The sequence below is a fragment of the Durio zibethinus genome, chromosome 4 (assembly GCF_047325235.1).
Source record: "Durio zibethinus cultivar Kanyao isolate XHJ-2024 chromosome 4, ASM4732523v1, whole genome shotgun sequence".
NCBI classification, from domain to species: domain Eukaryota; kingdom Viridiplantae; phylum Streptophyta; class Magnoliopsida; order Malvales; family Malvaceae; genus Durio; species Durio zibethinus.
In genome coordinates this window covers 12,581,840-12,604,142 of record NC_143165.1, presented here as the reverse complement: position 1 = coordinate 12,604,142, position 22,303 = coordinate 12,581,840, and the positions used below count along the sequence as shown (strand labels likewise).

Below are 22,303 nucleotides of genomic sequence, written 5' to 3'. Positions count from 1 at the left end.
GTTGGGTTATATTTGCAGTATGTAAGACCTCGGCCAGAACGAACTAATCAACAGAACATGTGTAATTCAAATGGCTATAATTCCTATGGCCGTAAATGACTGGAATAGTTCAGGAACGTGCTTTGTCATTTTTTTTATCTTGATCAGGGATGGATTTACAATGGGGGCAGCCTATCATCTCTGGCAAGAAAAAAGAAATTGATTATGAATTTTGTAATATTAGAAATGAATTTAAATGCAATAGGCATGTGATGAACTGAGGTCTATTATTCAAGAATTACAGGAAAAACATTCTGTTTCTGCTTGAACAATGTCTTGGTCAGTCTGATTTCTGTAGCAGTTCTTCTATGATTAAAAAGAAAAAAAAAAGCTGTGAAAATCCCATTACGTGAATTTTAGATGCTCAATAATGTAATGAACTCTGGCAAGTAATATACTTTCAAGCAACTTCCCTATAACTCTCCCGCTCTTCCATTCCTGTCATTGTGTCATACAATGGCTTGTTCACTGTCTCTGGCAAGTAATATGCAAGCATCCCTCCAATCAATCCACATACCCCAAACACTACAAATGGAAAGCCACCGCCCAAAACCACCACAAATGGTGCCAAAATGGCTCCCATTTGGGCTGCCTGAGTTGCACATCCAAGGGCTGCATTTCTCACCACTGTAGGAAACAGCTCTGCTGTGTAGATAAACAACAGATTATAAGTTCCAGCCATGCCAAATATCCCCAGAATCCCGCAACACATTCTCATTACTTTCCATATTCCTACATTTCCCATCAGGCTTCCCATAAAGCAAAAGATTGCACTGAACCATTGTGTCCCAATGGCCATTGGTTTCCTCCCAAATTTATCCAACAGAAGTGCTGTTATTGTGAATGCTGGCATTTCAGCTACTGCATTAAGGAACACATTGAGGTAAAGGTTTGTCTCAAGGTTGACAACATTTAGGCTGAGGCCATAGTACACAACAGAACAGGTGAAGTTGATTCCAACTGCTAGAAATAGTCGAATTCGAGTGATTGGTGATCGAACTACATCTATAATAGAACCACTGATTGCTTCTTTTTCTACTGTTGCTTTTGAAACATCATTGGATTCATCATCCAGTGCAAGGATAACGTCATCAGGAAGGTGATTTCCGTTAGATTTAGCTATGGTTCGCATAATTTTCATTGCTTCGTTCATTTTCCCACGAACAAGGTACCACCGTGGGGACTCAGAGATAAAAGGAATGACCAGAACAAGGAAAAGGATAGAGGGAATGGATGAAGCAATATAAAGCGCTCGCCATGAACGAAAAATGTAAGCTATGCCTGAGAGTAATGCTATTCCAGTTGAAAAGAAATAGAATGTGGACATTCCAGCAACACCACGTTTTGTTGGGCCAACAGGTTCAGTGGCCAAGACAAAGGAGCAGAGGCCAACGCCTCCGGTGCTGAATCCTGTCAGGAATCGCAGCAGGAGATATGTGAAGTAGCCTGGGGCTAATGATGTGAGGAAACCAAAGATGGCATTTAAGATGCAAACTGCTGTTAATGAACCTTTTCTTCCCAGTTTTGAGTCTGATAGATGACCAAATACTCCTGCACCTGAAAAATGTGTTCAAAAATTGAATTTTAGTAATGAATTCAATTATCTGAAGTTTCTTATCACAAAGTAATTAAGTTTTTGCATCAATATATTAACGATGGATGATGTTTTTTTTTTTGGGTTTCAAAGGAGGCAGAACCTTACAACAGGGGAAGAGGAGAGGTTAGAATCGAACCCCAACCTTATATCTTCTTTAAGGCTTATTTAATCATTAAATCAAATAACTGAAGATAAATGATTTTTTATGTTACTGTTGTGGTTACATTGAAAAACCAGATTGAAGATGTGATAGTACTATTCCCCCACCCTTCCCCGCAATTTAACAGTAATTTAAAACATTACAGTTATAAAAATAATATAAATAAATTATAAACAAATTTAATAAAAATTAAAAAATAATATATTTCTTATTTTTTTGTATAATTATAATTATGAATTGTGACATAATTTTAGTGCTATCCACAAACAAAAATAACTTATCCAAAAGAAAATCATATGGTGAAGTGGGCGTGTGCATGCCTCCATGGTACAACAATCATGACTTAGTGTTGGATTAGTCGTTAACTTAAAGAGCAGATGATGTAACAGAAGAGAAACATATATAAAAGGTGCCATAAGGAAGAACAGAAAAGCAGCAAAAAGAGGAAAAAGGAGTAATACTTTTTTTCTCAACAAAGTAAAAGATAAAAAGGTGATAGGACATCAACTCTGACATGAACAAGCAAGTTTGAGAAAGTGTAACGTGATGTAATTGAGTATGAGCAGAGTAATGATATGACCCAACATTATCAACATCAAGAACAAGATTTTTCATGTTTCACTGTTGCTTTTGAACTTGATCATGAACTTTATTTTTTCCGCGGAAATTTTCATCAAATAACCATAAGGCAAACGGGCAAAAAGTAATATATATCAGCATCTGATATTAGAAAAGAAATTTAAAGCACCCCGAATGATGAAAAAGAAAAAAAAATAAAGCAAAACGGCTACTCAATAAAAATATATACTAGCACGGTATCCTTCCTGGTTCAACTTTGGGTTCAAAGGCAAATCGAAGTAAATCCAAATAGACAGTACAAATTAATGTCTGTGATGATACTTAAAGCTTAGATAAGCTTAAATTCATGGCTAATCTGAACAACAACATGAGAAAAATCATTATTATATCATCCAGAAAATGCTTGTGTTTTAGCAAATGTTAATGACTTGTTTACTATTTTATGATTTACAAATATTCAAATTCTAAATTTTGTTTATTTATTTCGTATTTAATATATGTAAAATATTAAAATTATTATATTATAATTCATATTAAACATTAATATAAAATATATATTTTTTATTTTTATTAAACTTATAAATTATTTTTATAAAAATTTTAAATTGTATTTTTTATATTATTCTTATATTATATCATCATATCCTATTTTTTATTTCCCTAAAACTTAACTCACGTGATCCAATCGTGCTATTTTGTCCATTTTGCAATAAGTTAAAGCTACACTTTGAGCATGATCAGTAACATGACTTAAAAGATTCCAATTTTCTATTTCTCACATGTGCACAAGATGTAATAAACAAATAAACATGTGAACATGACAAGGGAAGCTTCAGTGGCAAACAAACAGCAGCAGTCAAAGTATTATTAAAAAAAAAAAAACAACTAATTCTTTGCCTGCTATGTGTCTCTTCTATACATAAATTATCACCGCCTCTTTGCTTCATATTTCTTGTCTGGTAACATGCACCAGTTAACCATTGCAAATAACCATTCTTTTATAAAGGAAAAAACAAGTTTTGTTCTTATCATTTAATAACCAATCTTTATCTAGACGACCGTCAATCCAAAAATATATAATTTTGTTAAATTAATAAATAATTAAAATATTGATGTTGAGTTTTATTATTTTCTAAAATAATATATTACTTTTTTATAGACTTGGGCTCTTTTGGATTTCATCGCAAATCGAATTCAATGGAATCTAGTTTTTTTGGGGCTAATTGTATTGTGAGATGTATTTAGATAGCATCCTACGGTGCAATTGCCTCGATTATCCTTCTGTCTGTGACTAAAGAGAGAAAGATTAAGTAAATAACTACAGTTGATTATTTTAATGTAAAAATAAAAAAAAATTTATGCTTTTATTATATTTGTATTTAAACTTTTTTTTATTAATTTATTAATTTTAATTTTACTGAAAATCAATTTCACCGCTTATATAGATAAACCTTGACAATATATCAGATAAACCTTGACATGTATATCACACTCTTCTTCATTTTTATGAATTTCAGGAACACAAATGCATTTGGTGCACCATTTCTGGTTTCTGATCAACTTGATGTATATGTCACTTATAAATTTTCAGGTCCAGAAACGCATTTAGTGCACCATGTATGGTTTCCATGGCAGTAGAAACTTGTTATGTTACTAAATTACATTTTCTTTTATAATAAAACAAAACATAATTACTTCTAATACGCCTTTAAGATTATTCCAAAATGAGTTAAATTTAGGCAAAGTTTTGAACAATGTTTATAAAAGAGAAAGTAAAATGTTAAACCTGACAGCTAAAAACAAAAAACCTAGCAGACAACAAGATAAGAACTAAAGAGAAAGATCAGCTGGAAACAACTCACCAATCATGCAGCCGCCAAAAAACAAAGCCTGAACAAGCCCAACCTTATACTTCTCACCACAAACCAATCCCCACTGAGCCACCGTGGAGCTTCCTGAACCACCCTTCCATTCCCAAGACCCTGGTTCAAGCCCACAAACGTTGCTCTCCTTCTCATCGCACCCTGACCCTTTTATACACCTCCAAGCAGGTTCCTGGTCTGCAAATATCATGACCATGGTGTGGAAAGCTTCCAGGGCCCATGCCAGGTTTGTTAAAACAAAGTGTCTCAATTGCCAGGACCCGAATTCTCCGCAGTATTTTTGTAACATGCCGTCTATGCAGACCTTTTCAGGTTCAGATCCGGGTATGGGTGCCCATCCAGGTTCTTTGTTTGGAGGAAGTAAGGGTGACTCTAATGACGAGCCAAGGCTACAGGGATCTGATCCTGGCAAGATAGCCATTACTGGGGTATGTTTGTTTTTCTAGTTTTTCCTGTTTGGTTTACCTATGGAATTTCGGTGTTATGATTGCCAATTAACTGATATACATAGGGAGAATCTACATGCCTTTAGTTTGTGAATGGGTTTGTTATGTTGTGGTTTGACACGTGGAGGCCGATCTAATCATTGATTTGGGGGAGATGACACATAGAAAGGCAGTTAGCTGTTGATTTGGAGGCTTGGACAGAGTTGGGATTAGATCTTAACGTATAGGGTTTGGTAGCTAGAATTTGTATCCAATTACACCTTGAATGTTTATATATATATATATATATATATATATATATATTTTTTTTTTTTTTCAGTTATAAAGCTAAAATTTCTCACTCTTTAAGAAGATGAGGGGGAACATCCCTTGAATCTCTTGGACCAGCTTTTGGCACCCATCCTGAAAAGTGGAAAGAGATTGCAACTTGGCATGAACAGTCATGAAGATAAAGGGAATTTTTTATATAAAAAATATTATTTAATTTGAAATTTAATTAAATTGATCCAAATAATTATAAAAAAAATCTTAATATATTTGAAATTTAAATTTATAACATTTACTATTTTTTATTTCATATTACAATCCTTTGTGTTAAAAAAATTTTAAAAAATATTGCTGGTCAATCATGAAAATCCACTTTCAAACCCATACGCTTAAAGAGAGAAAATGTTTATTTAATAGTTTAGTTGCAAACTTGGAACAAGCTCAAGTCACTCATGCATGTGACATTTATTTGGACTATTCCAAATCTTGTCGACTAGATTCAATCAAATAATGTTTGATTTTCTGCCGAGATAGGAAAGTTTGATTTATCATTGGTTGTGACCAAAGAATGAAAAGTAAAGATCAAAAATCAATTAATTCCAAGTGGAAAGGAGCAAAAGTACAAAGCCCAACTTGTTGGAAAGTGGCACCAAGATCATTTTCCCATAGTTTCGTTGGAAAGTGGACTCTGTTCTTCGATTAATATATAGAAAGCGTTAGCTTCCTCTTTCCGGATCAAGATCAAATCTTTGTTCCGTCTTCAAAATGAAATGCTTCTCTTGGCCAACAGCTGTTGTGTTATTAATAAAGTAATAAATTTTTAATTTTAATAACCATAATTCAATTTTTGATAGCTTTAAGTATAAAAAAAAATGTTAAACTTGACACTGATATGACACATCAAGCCTTATGGAATTGAAGCAACATTAGCTCTGATAAAGTCAGCAGTAGATAGTCTGGGCCTTGGAGAATTTTGAGTAGGATGACTTTTTGGCAAATGCAGCCATGAGATTTTCATGAACAACAGCATTTAGAATCAATGGAGGAACTGTTCCTGAATCCCGGATTGTTTAATTACAAATTCTTTCAATGGCATGTATAACATTTCACCACCGAAAGGGAAGCTTTTAACCTTTCCACCATACAATATTGCATCTTGGATGACTTTGTTTTGCTTTTGTTTTCACCGATAAAAAGCTAAGGATTTTATAGGATTAAAAAACGCCAAGGTATAAAAGAATGTCGCTTTTGGCATTCTTTAATAATAATAATAAAAATTCATCATATACCTCTTGTGCTTATACATCATATTTTTTTTGTCATAATAATTTTGAGATCGTTAGATGAATTTAAAAATATAAGAAGTCATAACTAATTTTTTTATTAAGTGTAATTAATCATCTAATAAAATTTATCTTTTTGATAAAATCTTAAATTAATTAAAACTTTACTAAAAAACTAATTTTTGAGTTTGTAAAAACAGTTTTGAAAGTCGGTTAAATGTAGAAAAAGATTAACACCACTACAACATCTATTTTAAAAATGATATCAATTAATTATGAGTTATTTTTTAATTTTGATAGAAATACCTTAATTTTGATATTTAAAGAAAAATTTCTTTATCTTTCCCTTTTTTGTCATAATTTTGGTTTTTTTTTATTTTCATTTTTTTACTTCTTTTTCACAAAATTTTATTATTTGTTACTTTTTATTTTTTAAAAAAATTATTATTTCATTTTTATTTGAAAAAAATAAATTAGAATTTCATTATTGAAAAACTCTTAGAATATTTTAGTTCATTGATAATATTAAAAGAATTTTTTTCACTTAGAAATTTTTTAAGAATTATTACTCAAATTTTTTTTTGTCAGTAAAAATTTTTTGAAAAATAACTATTTCCATATAAAAATAAATTGAAAGGAAAAAATTGCATTTTTTCCCAACGATTTTCGTCAATAAAAGTCAAAAATTTTGAATTACCGACAAAACTTTCGTCGTTAATTCATTGCTGAAAAACTTCAAAAATCAAATCCCCTTTCTCTTTTTTCTTTTTTATTCTTTTTCCCCCGTTCTGCAAAATCCCTACAGCTCCTCTCTCCTCTCGATCTCCCCTCTCCCCGTCGCCGTTTGTGTCAACCCTGAAACCGCTGCTGGCTCGCGAAGCCTTTAAATAACTGGAGATCTAATTAGAACAACTTTAAATAACTGGGAAAGTGTGCTCAGCGGTCTTTGAGTAAAGTGTCGCCATTTGCAGGTTTGTCCTTGTTTTATATTGCAATAAATATTCGATTGAAATCAATAAATATTCTTTGCTGTAATTGTGGGTTTTGCTTGTGACTGTTATAGAAAAGAGGGAAGTTCATTGTAAAAAAAGACAGGATACTGATATAGGAGGGGAAATTTTTTTTACATAATATTAGTTCAGAATCTTTAAAAATAATTGTCCTCATCAACAGTTTCGGAGTTCCATAAACAAACTTCCATTGCCGACGCAAGTATATAGGAAAATTCTATATGCCTTTAGTTTGTGAATGGGTGTGTTATGTTGTGGGTTTAACACTTGGAGGGCGACCTAATCATTGATTTGGGGGAGATGACCAATGGAAAGGAAAGCAGCTGCTTGGAGGGTTGGATAGACATGGGATTAGAACTTAATATATAGGGTTTGGAAGCTAAAATTTATATCCCAATTACACCTTGAATATTTTTATTATTATTTTTTTCAATTATTGTTAAACATTTAATTTAAAATAAATTGACCATAAGTGAAATGGCTCAATTTAAATATAATATTAAAAAATTAAAAATTTATTAAATGTGAGATAACATTTAATTTAAAATAAATTGATCATAAGTGAAACGGTTCAATTTAAATATAATATTAAAAAATTAAAAAATTATTAGATGTGAGATAATTTATTTTAATAATCATATCACGTTTAAGTAAAGATAAAAAAAATATTTAATGTAATAAATTAAGAAAGAATAATAAAAAAAAAGTTATAACTCTAATATTATATTAAGTATCTAACTTAAAATCAATTGATTATAAATAAAAAAATCTAATCTAAATATAAAATTACTAAAAATTAAAAATTTTTAAATATTAAATAACCCACTCTAACAAGTATAAAGATAAAATGTCTCACTATTTTAGAAGATGAGAGGGAACATCCCTTGAATCTCTTGAACCAGCTTTTGGCACCCATCCTGAAAAGTGAAAAGAGATTGCAACTTGTAAACAATCGAAAATAAAGTGATTTAAAAAAAAAAAAAAAAAAGAAAGTATCGTTGAATTGAAAATTTTAATTTACTTAATTTATATAATTACTAATATTTAATATATTTAAAATTTGAATTTAACATCTGAATCTTTTTATCTATCTCATACTGCGACATTGCATATAAAAAAATTGAAAAAAAAAAATTGCTGATCAATCATGAAAATCCACTTTCAAACCTATACTCCCAAAGAGAGAAATTGCTAATTTAATAGTTTAGTTGCCAACTTGGAACAAGCACGCGTCACTCATGAATGTGACATGTTTTTGGATTATTCAATACCTTGTTGACTAGATTCAGTGGAATAATGTTTGATTTTCTGCGTAGATAGGAAATTTTAATTTGGATGAAATTTCATTGGTTGTGATCAAACAATGAAAAATAAACAAAAAAAAAAAAAAAAAAGAAGGGAAGTAGAACAAGAAAGATCGAAAACCAATTAATTGCAACCGGAACCGAAAAGTACAGCCGCCCCATTTGGCTAACATCATTTGAAATAATTTCAATTTTTGATATTTAATTAGTGATTTTAATTTGACTCATTTAAATTTGAATTTATTGTGTAGGTGTTAGGTTAACCCATTCACTTACGGATTTTTAAGGTTTTGGACTTGATTTGGATTTAAAACCCAAACCAAGTGTTTGGCTTGCTTTATCTTACACGATTTGTGGTCTTCATTATTTTTATTTATTTATTTTTGTTAAATTTATAATTAGTCCATATACTTTGGTGTAATTTGAACTTTAATCCTTATACAATCATTTATAAAAATTAATTTCTTCTATTAGTTTAATTTAATAATATTGGTTCAATTGATAATATTATTATTTGATCTCTATTAAATTAATTGACGTGATTAATGACCATATTGACGTAACATTGACTTTAATGATGTGGTATTGATTTGTTGACCTAGTAATTGAGATTGATAAAATCAATTGTTAAATTATACAAATAGTTTATGTACTCATATAAAATTTAATAGTTTATCAATATATTATATAAATCTGTCACTATTTAATTTTAATAAAATTATTATTTTTTTATTAATTTATCTAATGAATTATAATTATAATTATATACCATAAGCATAAAATTATCTATAAAATAATGTTTTTTATTCCTTTAAATTAAATCATATTTAAATATTTTTTGTAATCAAATATAGGTTCAAGATTTTAAATAATTTATTAAACTTAATGTGTATTTGTTTTAAAATTAATCTTATTATTTAATTTAACATAATTATTTACATAATTTTTTTTTTTGTAAAAACTCAAAAAATTGAAAGTTTTCATTATGATACACGATATTAATATTTCAATTTATCAAATAAATTATTTCCTCCTTTCTCTTTGTTAGAATTCAAAATTTATTCTTCAAATAAATAAAAGCTCATCCATTGTAAGGATTTAGGTTTGAATCTTTTATTTTATTTGGTTGGATAAAATTATCATTTCATTCATGGTCTATTTCAAATTCATTATAAATGCAATTTTATTCAATAATTTGGTTTATTATAAATTTTGTTATATTATATATTTATACTAATTAAAATGATATTAACTTTGATATATTAATTTAAACTATTAATATTATAATCGATTAATAATAATAATAATAATATTATTGTATTATTATTATTATTATTAATTATAAATAATAAAAACTAATATATTAAAAGAACTAAAATATTTTTAAAATTTAAAAGTTTTAAAAAAATTTAAAATATTTTTATATTAAAAAATAAATTTCAAATTTTCGTGCAAATATAAAGATTAAATTTTAAATTTTGTGCTAATAAAAAAATTAAATTTTAAATTTTATATAAATACAAAAATAATTTATATGATTTAACAATTGATTTAATAACTTTTAATTATCATGTCAACAAATCAATGCCACTTTAATAAAATTAATGTCATGTTAACATGGTCAATAACATTGTCAACTAATTTAACGAAAATTACGTAATACTATTATCAATTAAACTAATATTATTAAATTAAATTAATTTAAATATCTAAATTTTATAAATTATATACGAACTAAAATTTAAATTGCATATAAGTACATGATCTAATTGGATAATATGACCATTTATTTTATTTCATTAATAATTTTTTATGAACCGGATAAGTGAACATTATAAACAATCTGATTTTTGACAATTTCAGATTTGATCATACTTATGTTGAAGATGAAATTTCAATTATAATGAAAGCAAATTCTTTTTAACTGGGAAGTTATTATCATCTTGAACTCTTATCACAGCCAAAACAAATCCATAAACTCAGTCAACCATCAAACAAACAAAGGGAGCACAATTCACAACGAGAAAATCCATCAGCCTAGTTCCCAATCCTAGAAAACCAAGTTCCAGGAAGGAAAATCCAATCATCAACACAGGAGGCCCAGCAATAGTAAAAATCCAGAAGCAAAGAAGCTTCGCTTTTTGGTTCAGTAGCCACTCAGTTCCAATCGACCCAGATACAAACCCCAACACCCAAACCTATTACAGAAAATCCCACACCCACAGTCCATTTCACCCAACAACAATTCACCAGAAGAATAATTCGCACAGAGGAAATGGCAGTGGTTTTTCTGCTTTGAGGCTTCGATTTCCAAAGGGCCACCATGAGCTCTCGAGAACTTGAATACGCTAGATCGCTTGAGTAGAAAAGAAACAGAGGAAGTAGGTAATGAAGGTGTGGGCAGTGTTCTGAGGCGGAGAATGGTGACAATGGTGGTGGCAGCGATGGGTGTTCATCGAGATCTGGGAATTGAAGTATGGCCTTGCCCATCTGTAAAGGAAAGGGAGAGCTTTGGCATTAAAGGGGGGAGAACCAAAGTCTGAAATGAAATAAATTTTTTTGAAGATAGGTTCTTATGGCAGCATGAAACGCTGCGATTGAAAGGTTGAGTTTTGCTTAACCGGTGAGTGCACCAAACCAATCCATTCCAGACCCGGTCCAGATAGTAGTTGAAGCAAAGCCCATTCAGAAGACATCCTAGGCCTGATTCCGCTTGTGATCCAAGTGGGCCCAAAATCAGCCCAAAGTAACTTTTTTTACCTTAGCTTGGCCTAAATTCTGGTATTATATTTTCTTTTCTATTTTTTTTTTTGCTTTCTTTTCTTTTCCTTTTTTTTTTACATTTATTTTTTTTTTATCTATTTTTATTTGTTTTATTTATATTTTTAGATTTATATCTATATTTTCATATAAAAAATATGTTTCATGATTTAAAAACATTGGTTAATAATTAGAAAAATAATAATTCAATTATACAATTATTTCAATGATAAAATTTTAAGAAATCAGGAATTGTTGATTTCTTAGAAATTTTTAAATGAGAATTTTTTTTTTAAACTCTCCAAATAGTGGAAAGTTTAAGACAACTTTTTAAAAATTAATCTACAAGATCAAGAAAAAATAAATGAAAATTATTTCAATAATGAAAGTCTAAAATTCAAGAATGGTTATAATTTTAGAAATTATTAAGTGAAGCTTTTTTCTGAAAATTTTTGAACATTGTTGAAGTGAAGAGATATTTTTAAAAATTTTACTAGGTTGATAAAAAAACTTAAAAGTAATTTTTAATATTTAAATACCAAATTTTAATAAAACAAAAGACTTCTTAAACTCATTTTTTTAAGGATAATTTAGAATACATTGTTGTTATCTTTTGGATTGATCTGTGACGGTGTTATAATATTTCTCATATATAATTAACTCTTAAACTTAATTTTGAAATCATATCAAAACTTATATATTCTTTTAAGAATTATTAATCAAATTTAAAACTTCGTCAAAAGAATAGATTCAATAAATAACCAACTACATTTAATTAAAAAAATTAATAATGACTCTTAAAGTTGTGCCTAACGATAAATTTACATATTTGTACATTATAAAAAAAAAAAAAAAAAAAAACAAAACCAACTTGTTGGCATCAAGGTTATATTCCCGTAGTTTTGTTGAAAAGTGTTGCCAATTATATTTACTTTGAGACTCTGTTTGGTTAATATATAGAAAGCAATAGCTTTCTCTTTTCGCAACAAGCTCAAATCTTGCTCCATCTTCAAAATGAAATGCTAATGGTGGCTTACAGTAACGTGATCTATTAAATTTTAATTTTGATAATCAAAATTTAATTCTTGACAGCTTTAAATACAAAAAAAAGATCGCTAATCTTGGCGCTGATGCGACATATCAAGCTTTATGAAATTGAAACAATATTAGCTCTGATAAACTGGGCCTTGGAGAATTTTGACTAGGATGACTTTTGGCTAATGCAGCCATGAATTTTTCATGAATGACAGTGTTTAGAATCAATGGAGAACTTGTTCCTGAATCCAAGATTGTTTAATTACCAAATTCTTTCAATGGCATGTCCAACATTTCACCACCAAAAGATAAGCTTTTAACCTTTCCACCATAAAATATTGCATTCTCGATGACTTTGTTTTGCTTTTGTTTTCACCAATAAAGGCAAAGGATTTTATAGGATTAAAAAAAGCCAAAGCAGAAAAGAATGTCGCTTTTGGCATTCTTTAATAATAATAAAAAAATTCATCGTATGCCTCTTGTGCTAACACACCATATTGTTCTATGTAACTCTTGACAGCTGCGCAATCGTCTTCTGTCTTTTGGTTAAAATGCAGTTGTAAAAAAAAAGTTAATTTGAATGGTGTATTCTTTTTTTTTTTTTTTAATGTCACATCTCCATTCTAATGTTAATGTTTAGTGTAATTCTAATTCTATATATATTTTGTATTGAACTTAACTGATGAGAGATCAAGCTTTAATGATAGAATTTGTAATATTTCAATCTCATATTATGTTTAAATGATTTATTATAATAGATAAATAAAAATTTAAACTCATACTTATAATATGCTTTTTATAAAATAAAAATCACGATATTTTTAAATCAAAATAAACAATATCTCGTAAGATAAATACGAGTTTACACATTTAATACCATATTAAATTACACAATAAGAAGAATCCAAGATTAATAAATTTGGATATCAAATTTGATTTAGGGCCTAAGTATCTATAGGCTATTCTTAGATGGCATATATAGTCGACTTGATGCTATTTTTTGGGTGATAATATCTTGTGAATAAAATTTTTATTGGCTACTAAAAATAGTAAAAAAAAAAAGAAAGAGAAAAACAGTCACATTTGAAAAGAGAAAGGATTGTATGAAACAATTACTATCATAACAGTATTGGGAATTATTAGATAAAAATTTTTAAAATTTTTAAATAGAAAGTCATTACTAATCTTTTTTTATTAAGTGTGATTGCTCACTTAAAAAATTTATATTTTTAATAAAACTTAAAAATTAATTAAAATATATTAAAAAGATAATTTTAGTCTATAAAAATTAAGGTTGGGTCCTTAAATACAATTATATGTGAGAAAGAATTAGTATCCTTCAGAGTACCGTTTTAAAAATAATACTAATTAACTATGTGTTATTTTTAAATTTTGACAAAAATATCTTGATTTTGATATTTAAAAAAAATAGTTCCTTTTTTTCTTATTGTAACAAAAATCTTTTATTTTATTTTTTACTTGAAAATAAATAAGAACCTTGTATATTGAAAATTTTTCAATAATATTTTAATACTTTAGCAATATTAAAAGGAATTTTCTCACTTAGGGATATCTTAAGAATACTACTCGAATTTCTCAAAAATCTCATCTTTGACAATTCATAGTTATCTTCGAAATCAATATTTAAAATGCATAAAATAACACAAAATTTTACTCAAATAATATATTTTTATAAAAATTTGTTTATTATTTTTTATTAAATAAAAGGTAAACAAAAATTTTTATTAAAAATTATTCTAGATATTTCAATACTTTGATAGTATTTTAGATAATCGTTTTACCTAGAGATTTCTAAAAAGAATTACTCAGACTTCTTGAAAATCTCATCCTAAGAGATTTTCATTTTCTTCTTCTTTTTCCTTTTCATCATTTTTCATTTGTTATTTATTTATTTTATTTATTATTATTATTATTTATTTTATTTTTCGTTTTAAAGAAATAAGCAAACAAAAATCCTTTGTATTGAATATTTTCTAAACACTCTATTATTTTAGTAGTATTTATTAAAAAAATATTTTCACTTATAAATTTTAAAGAATCAATACTCGAACTTTTTTAAAATCTCATTATCAGAGGATTTTCATTTTTTTTTATTTTTTTAAATTTATATGGTGAAATAAATATAACTATACAAGATAAAATTAGAATTATAATCTTAACCATACAATATTTAAAATTTTTTAAGAGATATTTTTACTATCATAAATAAATATATTATAAATAAAACAATGAAACAAAATAAATAGATGAAATTGTAATGTACCTACAAGATTGGGCTGAACCCAATTTAAAATTCAAAACAAGACCATTGGACTGAGTAGGCTGAAATTGGGATGGGTCTAGGCATGGATCAGAGGGTGGCCGGTTCAGCAAGTCACGGGTCGGGTCGATGTTCAGTAGGGTTAGCTGCCTTTTTTTTTGTTATAAAACCAAAAGCCTTTTGCTTTTTTTATTCATTTCCCCATTCCTTAAAAACAATTTCCAAAACTCTCCAAAAAAGCATCGGCCTTAAACTCCAAGCCAAATTCGGGCGCTGGCCCCTGTGCTGACCACTGTCATTGCCACAACCGACCACCGTTTGCCAACGCCGCTTTGCCTCTAATGGAGGCAAAAGAGAATGGTGAGGCAAAAGCAGGAGAAGAGAAAGCCGACTCTCTGGGTTTTTTTTTTTTAATGTTATCTTAATTAATTAAATTAACTAATCTTAATAAAAGGAAATTGGGCTTAAAAATTTTTTTGAATTTGGATTCCTATTGTATTTTAAGCCTTTAAACACAAATAATTAATTTTTAAATTCATTTAAATTGAATTGAATCGAATTTTGAACCCTACAAATCGATTTAAAAATAATTAATTTAAAACAAAACCCAAATAAACCTAATTATGTAAATTCAATTAAAATGCTTGAATATACTCAAATCAAAATGTTCGAATCAAATTTAAAAATCGAACAAACTCGAATTGATTCATATGAAATTAAGAGTCTACAGATATGTCACATAAACATATATCCCTTTCATTCAAATCATATCATACAATTATACTATTAAAAAAATCAAATATTTATTATAAAATAATTAATTAATATATTAAAATAAATATTCATCATTTAATTATCACATATAATATATAATAAATAATTATATTTTTTTAATAATATGATTACGTAACATAATTTAAATGAAAAAAATAGATATTAACATAACATAAGTATTTCATACAATCCTGTCTACACTTGAAAATACCTAGATGAGAATTATAAGAACAATTCAACAAACACCCCTGAAAATCTGGAGACCCCACTCAAACCAGCTGGTAACTTTTGAATATGATGATGCATCAGCAGCAGATAATTAACACATTCAATTTCAATTGTAAACCCTTCCACTCTATCTATTTCTGTTGGTTCAATGCTAGAAATTGATATTTCAAAATCCAAATCTTTTTTTAATTCATCATTAACGTATGTATAAAGGTCTCTATTTCTATTTTTTTTTTTTTTAATGACAAGGGATTTTTAAATTTTTATCCAGCAGATCCTCCCTCCAAATCGATTAAAAAGGACTTCTATTTTTAATTGAAGTGAATAGCTTCTTTTAAATATGTTATTGTGGAAGCTATTATGTAATTCATGGCATTGTTATTGAATACATTTTCTTTTATGTACATGTTAAAAAAAAATGGGGAATATAAAAGTTGCTTTTAATCTCAATATAATGTTAAATAATAAAAAAAATTTTATTTTTCAATTTAAAAACTTAGTTTTTTTAAGTCAAACCAAAAAACTCCTTAAAAAGAATTTTTTATGATAAAAAAGTGCGTTTGAGATGAAAATTATTTTATTATCTCTATATTTTTTATATTTATTATTTTATATATCTTTTTAAACATTTCAATTGCTTACAACATTTTTTTGCAATAATATTAAATACTTAAAATTTTTAAGTACACTTTTTAAATTATTTTTTTCAATTCAAACATTTTTTAATCACAACAATAATATTAAATTAATCCTAATTATACTCTATAGGCATCTAAATTTGAATATTACAACTCACCAGAGACTAGTCAATAGACCTAATAATTTAAAATAAAATATGGTCACAAGATACGAAAATGACACAATTTCAAATTTTAGTAATAATTGTATATAAATTTAATAAAATAAAAAAATATTTCATATTTTTCATTTTGATGCAAATTATGATATATAATTTTCGTATAAAATATGATATGAATATATGAGTTTCAGTACTTTACACAACATAAATACATGAATCGTCAAATCTACTATTCAAAATCCATCAATTCAATTCAAAAAGTGAAAATTTCAAATAAGATAAGACCTTTGATTCATTCTAGTTGGATATAAAAAATATTTTTTACTCGAAGAGAAACAAAAGTAGAGATCTAACATTTAGGCTATTCAATTTTAAAAATATCCATGGCCTGATAGTCTGTCAAGCTTGAATTTTTAATTTCGAATCAATTTAACTCGATGTGATATATTATTTAATTAACAAAAAAAATTAAAATATTATTATAAAAATAAAATTTCTAATATTTTTAACAATGTCATATTTATTCAAGTTTAGCTTAATTGCATCTTGAATAAAATTTTTAAAAGATCAATCAATTATAAAGAAATAGGATAAGCATTATATGCTGTAATTTCATTTCCAATCATCATTATGTTTTCGTCCTAAACACCTATTCCATATGGTGATAAGACCGGCAGGCATAAATTTCAAACATTGTAACATTTGGTGCATGGCCTTCACCTTTTGACCTTCTACTAAACCGTGACACACATATTTTTACCTTTAAATTTGTTTATTCAAAATTTATAACTTTCAAAAATCAATATAAAAAATTAACTTTCAAAATGCCAACAATGTGTTGGGATTTGCCTTGAATCTCAGAATCCCACATCGGGAGTTTAGTAAGTTTGAATTTGTTTTGTATCCCACATCGGGAGTTTAGTAAAGGTATAAAGGGTTTCACCCTTATAAATAAGATGTTTTGGTTTTAGTTTAGTAACCCCAGAGAGTTAGACACCAAGAGAATAGCTAAGTGAGTAGGCTATTAAAGGGTGTAATTGGGTTTTGGGTTAAGTTTTGAGTAAAGAGTTTTAGGAGACTTTTCTCATTCTAAAAGTCTCACAGTTGTAAAGATTTATTTGTTAGTGGATTGTGTTTGGAGTAGGCCATTTTGAGTTGGGCCAAACTAAATATATCTTATTCTTGATTTGAGCTTGCTATTTTGTGTGTGGTTGCTGCACGTGGGTGTTGTTTTTTCCAACAAGTGATATCAGAGCGAGGTTTGAGGTTCGAGGTTTAAGGTTCGTGGGTTCAAAAGATCGTGAAACAGTGTTTGAAGATGTCTGAAGAAGGTATGTCTGGTATGTCTATGCCTAAGTTTGAGATTCCGTTATTTGATGGAAAGAGTAATTTTATGTTATGGCAAAGTACGATTCAAGATCTGTTAGTACAACAAGGGTTGGATCAGGCATTAGAGAGTAGTAAGCCTGAGGGAATGTCTGATGCTAATTGGAATAGGATTCAGAAGAAGGCTGTTAGTACTATTAGATTGACGTTAGCTCCAGAAGTAAAGTACAGTGTGTTGACTGAGAGTACTCCAAAGAGTTTATGGGATAAGCTTGAAGGTATTTATGCTTCGAAGTCGTTGACTAATAGATTATGTTTGAAGATGGATCTGTATTCTCTGAAGATGGAAGAAGGTATGAGTCTTCATAATCACTTGAATGAGTTTAATAAATTGGTTTTTTAATTGCTAGCGATTTCTGTTGATGAGTTAAAAGATGAATTAAAAGATGAAGAGAAGGCTTTAATTTTGCTATCATCTTTGCCCAAGTCTTATAGGCCTTTAGTTTAGACTGTGTTGGTAGGCAGGTCTACTTTGAAGTTGGATGATGTGACTGTCCTGTTGCGTGAGAATGAAAGGTTTATGGGAGCTCAGAACTCATCACCTGTGGGGAGTACACTGGCTGTAGAGGGTTTTGATCGAGGAAAGACTCAAAAGAGGATTGATGGATCAAGATGGAGATCCAAGTCAAGAGATAGAGATTACAGTGATGTAGAATGTTATTATTGTGGTGAGAAGGGACATATCCAAGTACACTGTGAGAAGCTGAGAAGGGATATGGTTGCTTTCAAAAGGGTGAATGATGAGAAGAAATCAGATGAAGAAAAGAGTGATACTGCTGCTGTCGTGTCTGATGATGATGATGTTGCTTTGACAACTTGTGTGGATGAGACCCAGACTTTGAAAAGTGATAAAGGTTGGGTTTTAGATTCAGCTGCTACAGTTCATGTTTGCAATGATAGGAGCTGCTTTGTGGAGTTGAATGAGAATAAAAAGTATGGGGATATTGTGGTTGCTAACAAAGAAAAGATGCAGATTCAAAGCATTGGGAGTGTTCGCCTTAGATCTCACAATGGTGTTATTAGGACACTTCGTCATGTAAGGTATGTACCAAATTGTCACTACAATTTGATTGCTTTGGGTGAGTTAGCTTCTCGGGGGTACACATTTTATGGTAGTAATGATTGGTTGAAAGTGTATAAGAATGATAGTGTGATTCTACAAGGGAATAGGGTCAATCACTTGTACATGTTTGATGGAGGCTCAGTTGCTGGAATGCCTGTGATGAAAGAAAAGAAGAAAGGTAAGCATGTTAGCTTTGCAGATACTGTTGAAGTGTTTGGAGATTTAAGTCAAGGGAGGATTCGTTGGGATTTGCCTTGAATCTCAGAATCCCACATCGAAAGTTAAGTAAGTTTGAATTTGTCTTGTATCCCACATCGGAAGTTTAGTAAAGGTATAAAGGGTTTCACCCTTATAAATAAGATGTTTTGGTTTTAGTTTAGTAACCTCAGAGAGTTAGACACCAAGAGAATAGCTAAGTGAGTAGGCTATTAAAGGGTATAATTGGGTTTTGGGTTAAGTTTTGAGTAAGGAGTTTTAGGAGACTTTTCTCATTCTAAAAGTCTCACAGTTGTAAAGATTTATTTGTTAGTGGATTGTGTTTGGAGTAGGACATTTTGAGTTGGGCCAAACTAAATATATTTGTGTGTTCTTATTCTTGATTTGAGCTTGCTATTTTGTGTGTGGTTGTTGCGCGTGGGTGTTTGTTTTTCCCAACACAACGGTTGAAAAAGTGTTTCAATTTACACTATTTTTTTCTTTTCTTGCTTTTCTTTTCGTGCGCTTATCCAACTCCAACATGCACTTTTAAAAAAAATCATTCTAAATAATAGAAAATAAAAAAATAAAATTATATTTTTTTAATTTATTGATAACTCTATAAAATAAAATTATTTAGACTAGTTTTTAGTGCTTAAATGATTGAATTTTGTTTAGTTCTTCGTTAAATACGGTTCTTCCTATTTCTAATGGGCTTAATTTCCTATTTTGTAAGAAATAAAAAAAAAAAAAAGATTGAATCTTGAACTTGATAATTTTTTTTATCAATCTTATATGATTCTTGATACATTAGAATGAATCTTGGAATGTTTTTGATATGTTCTTAGTGATTCTTAAAATTATTGGACTTCTTCGAAAACTTGAAGTTGAAAATATTCAAGATTGATTTTGCCAAATTTAGAAGAGTTAGAATTGTTGAATCTTGATGAAAGTTTGAAAAAATTCATACAATCAAGCAAACATTTTTGGTTATAATGGAGGAAGAATTGTAATTTCAAATGAATGCAAATCCATGGTAACTTTAATAGGTGCACATGTATGAAATTCTCTAAGAAGAAGGCCAAGTTGTGAAAGCAAGAAGAAATGCAAGATCATGTAATTTCAAGTTTCTTTCTAGAAGAAAAGTATTATTTGATTCAAGAGTTCAAATTCAACCGAACTTATGTGCTGTTGAAAGAGAGTTCATTCCAACCGAATACTTCTTGGAATCTTTTGCCTATGAATACCTTGTTTAGGTGTTAGGACAAAGGTGTAAGTGGTTGGGGTGATAGACTAATCCATAGCTTTCTTGCTCTAGTTTTCTTTTAAGCTTTCTTTGTCCTTTAATATTTTGATCTTTTCAAATTCATTTTATGCAACTTTCTCTTTAAAGTTTTCAATTCAATAAAGTTTTATTTGAGCTTTTTCCATAAAGTTCAGAGTAGATTTATATTATGGTTTGTTAATCTTGATAAAATCACTTTCGGTTTTATGGTTCTTGATCTATGATTATTGCATTTTTGCTTCTTGCTTAATTCTATTTGCAATCTTGATTAGTTTTGGTTTAATAAGTTGCAATTTAACTACTATTTTCATATTAGTTTCTCAATTGCATGTTAAACTCTTTTCATAATATTTGGTTATCGTTCTTAGGGTTAGTGTCATAACGTCTAGATCCGGGGATCTATCGCCAGACATTGACTTTAGGGAGTCGCCACCAATCTTTTTTTATCCAGGTGTGATTGGCCACCTAAGGAATCTGCCCTTTTAGGGAACACCTAAGCTTAAGGGTCCCTAAAAGAATAGGTTCGGGTCTGCTTAACCAGAACAGAGTTCGGGAGTTCGGTTACGTGTGAGGAAGGTTATAGCACCCTCACAACGCCCATCAAAAGATGGTACCAGCTTGAATTTGTGTTATCCAAAAGCCTTAAAATTTTACCAAGTAGTTAGTTGTTGAAAATTATTCTCAATTGACTCTAATACTTTTAGCAGAAAATTGAGAAAATTCCCTCACCTCAAGAGTATGCAAGAAAAACTACTGTTTCACTTGCAGAGGCTCCGTCGTCGGATTATTTAAAGAAAAATCAAGATCAACCAATTAATTAATTATCGAAAATTATTCTCAATTGACTCTAATACTTTTAGCAGAAAATTGAGAAAATTCCCTCACCTCAGGAGTATGCAAGAAAAACTACTGTTTTTACTTGTAGAGGCTCCGTCGTCGGATTAATTAAAGAATAAAGAAAAAAAATCAAAATCAAAGTCAAAAAAAAAAATTCAAAAAAATTCAAAAAAAAAAATTCAAAAAAAAACACAAAAAAAAAAAAACCTGAAGCGGCTCGGATCGCGGCTCGGCTTGGTGCGGCTCGGCTCGGCTCGGCTCGGCTCGGCTCGGAGGGGCTGAAACGCGCGGGTCAGAAAGCGGGTCGACGCTTCGGGTCGGGTCGGGTTCGGCAAAACGCGCGGATCCTCTTATTAACTTAAAGCCAAAACGACGTCGTTTTGGGAGGGTATAAAAGGCACCTTCCTCCGTTTTTCAGCAGACCGTTCCTTCTCTCTCTCTCTCTTCTTCCCTTCTTCTCTGCCTTCTCTCTAGAATTTGAAGAACGCCGGTGCCGGATTCTGGAAAATTCACCGGAATCTGGGAATTTCGCCGGAAATTGGCCGGATGGTCGCCGGTTTCTGGGATTCTCCGTCGGAAACTGGGTCTGTCGCCGAAAACTTCAAAGTTAGCCGGAATTGTCGCCGGAAAATTCAAAAGTCGCCGGAATTTTCACCGGAATCTGGAAATTTCCCAGAAATTTCCAGAAAATTTTTTCGCCAAATTTTTCTAAAAAATTTTTCTCACTGCTAGAACACTCCTAAACTTTTCCTTAGCTCTCTAAACACCCCTATTCTCTCAATCAGTAGCTTTTGCTTCTGTTTTCTCTGTGTTCTTGACTGTTCCAGGGGGGTCCCTTTTATAGGGATTGATCAGGAGTTTCTGATCAATCTCAATTCCTCTTTGGACGGGAATTCAGTCTTTGAATCCAATTGGACTCTTCTGATTGAATTCCCCTTCAGAGTGGGAGTCTTCAACTTTGAATCCTAGCCCTCCAAAATAAAAATTAAAATAAAATTAAAAAAAAAAAAAATCTAGATAATTGGAAAGATAAATCAAAAGATAAAAAAATTTCCAAATAATATCTGAAAATCAGAAAAAATCAGAACAGAT

The 22,303-nt window shown here is 29.5% G+C and overlaps 1 protein-coding gene and 1 long non-coding RNA gene across 2 annotated transcripts; one reads left to right on the top strand and one right to left on the bottom strand.

Moving 5' to 3' along the window:
• Positions 1-249: 249 nt before the first annotated feature.
• LOC111288570 (organic cation/carnitine transporter 4-like) lies at positions 250-4,679 on the bottom strand. The gene is made up of 2 exons (XM_022879506.2): positions 4,238-4,679; positions 250-1,596 (listed from the first exon to the last, which is right to left on the bottom strand). The coding sequence occupies exons 1-2, from the start codon at positions 4,677-4,679 to the stop codon at positions 440-442; spliced, it is 1,599 nt and encodes a 532-aa protein (XP_022735241.2). The 3' UTR covers positions 250-439.
• On the top strand, positions 4,348-5,019 carry LOC149519177 (uncharacterized). The gene is made up of 2 exons (XR_016341577.1): positions 4,348-4,484; positions 4,561-5,019. It is a non-coding gene; the product is annotated as an uncharacterized LOC149519177 (long non-coding RNA).
• Positions 5,020-22,303: the final 17,284 nt, after the last annotated feature.

Bases quoted from the DNA above. Each gene is read 5' to 3' on its own strand.
- LOC111288570 (XM_022879506.2), bottom strand. From the start codon at position 4,679: ATGGCTATCTTGCCAGGATCAGATCCCTGTAGCCTTGGCTCGTCATTA. The intron at 1,597-4,237 runs GTGAGTTGTTTC...CACATTTTTCAG, and splicing joins TTTTGGCGGCTGCATGATTG to GTGCAGGAGTATTTGGTCAT.